Source organism: Lolium perenne, chromosome 3 (assembly GCF_019359855.2).
Source record: "Lolium perenne isolate Kyuss_39 chromosome 3, Kyuss_2.0, whole genome shotgun sequence".
In the NCBI taxonomy this organism is placed as follows: domain Eukaryota; kingdom Viridiplantae; phylum Streptophyta; class Magnoliopsida; order Poales; family Poaceae; genus Lolium; species Lolium perenne.
Window position 1 is genome coordinate 102,452,884 of NC_067246.2, and position 3,032 is coordinate 102,455,915.

At 43.7% G+C, this 3,032-nt stretch overlaps 1 protein-coding gene across 1 annotated transcript; it reads right to left on the minus strand.

Moving 5' to 3' along the window:
* Window positions 1-1,141: 1,141 nt before the first annotated feature.
* LOC127339512 (protein FAR1-RELATED SEQUENCE 5-like) lies at window positions 1,142-2,827 on the minus strand. Its single transcript, XM_051365355.1, has 4 exons — window positions 2,705-2,827; window positions 2,517-2,621; window positions 2,298-2,414; window positions 1,142-2,212 (listed from the first exon to the last, which is right to left on the minus strand). The coding sequence occupies exons 1-4, from the start codon at window positions 2,825-2,827 to the stop codon at window positions 1,142-1,144; spliced, it is 1,416 nt and encodes a 471-aa protein (XP_051221315.1).
* Between the last annotated feature and the right edge of the window lie 205 nt (window positions 2,828-3,032).

Here is a 3,032-nt window from a genome sequence, read left to right on the forward strand (position 1 = left end):
AAACTTACTTCGGATGAAATATGCATATTGCGTTTCTTACATTATGCCCTTCTCCTTGGCATGCCCCGCACACCTGCACCTGCGTTCCTTGTGTCCTAGTGGTCTTCCATTTTTAGTCATTGGAGATTTCTCGCGCTTCTTGCCTAGGTGCACCCTTAGTGGACACTTTCAAAGGATCACCAACAACAATATCGCATGGTCCACTAGCATCTTCATTTTCATGCACCGACACAGGGGACCATATGCTTTACCTTTAGCATACCCCTCTCTTCTAGAAATTATGCCATCAATGGTACTGTTCAGCAGATCATATTCCTCTGAATTGTTTAATGCAATATGCATAGCCTGTGATACCTTAATATTCATCCTGCTGTATTTCATCCGCTCCTCTGCCCCAGACCAACCCCACCCAAACATGTCGCTGGTGCGTTTAGCTGGCAACCCTAACCTGGCATTTTTTGTGAATCATCGTAGAGCACAACATTGTGGAATTTCAGTAAATTTCAAGAAATGCAGCACATGCAGTATGTGCTTGCAAGGGATCCCCTTTCTAATCATCCTTTGACAGCTGCACCTTATAATTTCTGCCTCCTTGGGTCTATATTCCACGTAGAACCTGGTCCTTACATTATTCCTCCATGCCACAATGAAGATGTTTGAGTCTCCTGCCTGCATTTTTTCTAAGATCTCTATGCCGCCAATTTTTGAAAGCTCACCTTGAATAATATAGAACACAGCAGGAGTGAAGATTTTTGCAGCAGCAACCTCTAGTTCTCTGAAATTAGTAATTGCCACTGGTGTAGTCTGTGAAGCCGTGCAGTCGTCGTGGGCTTCGTTCTCACGGAGACGGACAATTGCGTTGTCGTAGTGCATAATCATATCAACAATTGTCATTTCCCCATCTAGGTGCAGGTGCAGACAAGAGTTTAAACTTTCACTCCGCTGGTTACTTTTCATACCCAGCCAGAATCCTTGAGAGAGATACGCTGCAGCCCAAAGTTTCCTCCTGGTGTACATCCTCTTCATCCATGTTCTGGTTTTTGGGGATTGCCATTTTCTGTAAAATGCATGCCATCGCTCCTCAAATACTTGCTCTGAGGTGGTGTAATACAAAAGAGTCCTGAACTCATTCAGTGACTTGTTAGGTAGATGCATCTCCATATTTTTTTTCAATGTGGAAGCTGCAGATGCGATGCGGCACACCAGAAAATACTTCACCGATTGCGGCGATCATCGCGGCATCTGCATCCGTGATTACTGCCTTTGGCTTCTGTTGACACATCGCTTTGAGGAAAGTCTTTAGAAGCCAAACATATGTTTGTTCATTCTCACTTGAAAGGATGGCACACCCAAAAACCGTTGTCCTACGGTGGTTGTTCAAGCCCACAAAAGGAACAAATGGCATCTTATATTTATTCATCTTGTATGTGCTATCAAACACCAGCACATCTCCGTAGTCCTGGTAATCCCTACGTGACTGGGAATCACACCAGAACATGTGCTTCAGACGGCCTTTTTCATCAACGTCATATTCAAAGAAAAATTCAGGGTCCCTCTTTTTCCTCTTTGACATAATGCGGATGGCTGTGGTAGCGTCACCGTCGAAAAGCAGCCTCCTCCTCTCCCTAGAGCACATGTTGTACAAATCCTTTCTTGTGAATCCAACACCAGCAAATGAACCGGAGCCTGCAATGAATTTTCTCATAATGAGGTGCTTCCTGATTCCCATGGATCCCATTGATAATATCTCAGATCTCTGCGCGTCGTTGATCGTCCTATGGGACCGAAGAAACGGAGTCTGACATGGTTCAGCTGGGTCATGGTTATGTTTGTCACGAAAATCTTCAACAACCCAGAAACCAGTTCTTCCATCAAACTTGACCACCAAACGTGCCTTGCAGCCGCAGCGAGACTCAGGTCTGTGCCTATATACACGGCCTTCCGTGGTCAGTTGGTTTTTGGGACGTCTGCCCTGTCTGGAACACACAAAACGCCTTAACCGAATTACTCCATCATCAAACCGCTTAACCTGGTCAAGCCGGACGCTGAACCCATAATCTTTAGCATATCTGTTGTAGAAAGAATATGCTGCTGCTTCAGAAATAAAAGTCATCTCTTTTATCATCCAGTATAAATCCCGATCACTATCAGGATATTCATTGCCATTGCTACCTTTGTGTGGTTTCTCAGGCTGACTAGCGCCTGGCGTCGCCTGCAAGTAGAAAACGTAGGCATTAATTAAAACTATAAATTTATGTGTTCCAGCTATATAAGACTGATAAAAGAGAGATAACAACCTGGCTCATGTCAACAGAATCCTCAGGAACTGATGCACCTTCCACATCATCAGTGTGGCCCGTGTCCAAGTCAGATTCACCGTAATAGTCGTACTCAAGCTGCGTGTCAAATTGTGCCTGAAATTTATTAATGCATTTCGAAATTTAGTAACCGTAAATTTTACAGTTGCCATCATTTCATGCATCATTTTATGTCACTGTATGAGTCACTACACATACCTCACTAGTATTTAGACTGTCCGTGTGTTCACCATGGTTCTCATCATTTTGATCGTCTGTGTGTTCGCCATGGTTGTCATCATTATCAAATTCATCGTACGCAATCTGCATAAATTATGACATGAGGAACCATATATAATTTGATGATGCTGGACTGCTGGTAATCGAAATGAAAAATAGTGGCTCACATCAAACTCGTCTTTGCTCCAGCCGGCTTCGTGCTGCAAATTTTCCTCCATTTCAGAGTCATCGGAATTATAGCCGACGTACTCGTTTTGTTCCTCAATCATACCAGATATAGAGTTCTCCATATTCTGTAGTATTGGACCATAATTAGAATTGAAAAACCGGCAGAATTGCGTCCTCTTACTATGCTACAAGATGAAGTCATGGTACCTGTAATTTTAAACCCTAGCGGGGAAGATGCCGAGCCGATGGCGCGCCTTTCCAAGGTCGTCGATCTGCGGGGGGGCTTTGATACGTCCAATTTGCATCACTATTTTATATCATAATTTG

Excerpts from the sequence above, each read along its gene's own strand:
- LOC127339512 (XM_051365355.1), bottom strand. The coding sequence starts at position 2,827 with ATGGAGAACTCTATATCTGGTATGATTGAGGAACAAAACGAGTACGTC. Across the intron at positions 2,415-2,516 it reads ACAGTCTAAATACTAGTGAG|GCACAATTTGACACGCAGCT; the intron begins GTATGTGTAGTG and ends AATAAATTTCAG. Across the intron at positions 2,213-2,297 it reads ATTCTGTTGACATGAGCCAG|GCGACGCCAGGCGCTAGTCA; the intron begins GTTGTTATCTCT and ends TTCTACTTGCAG.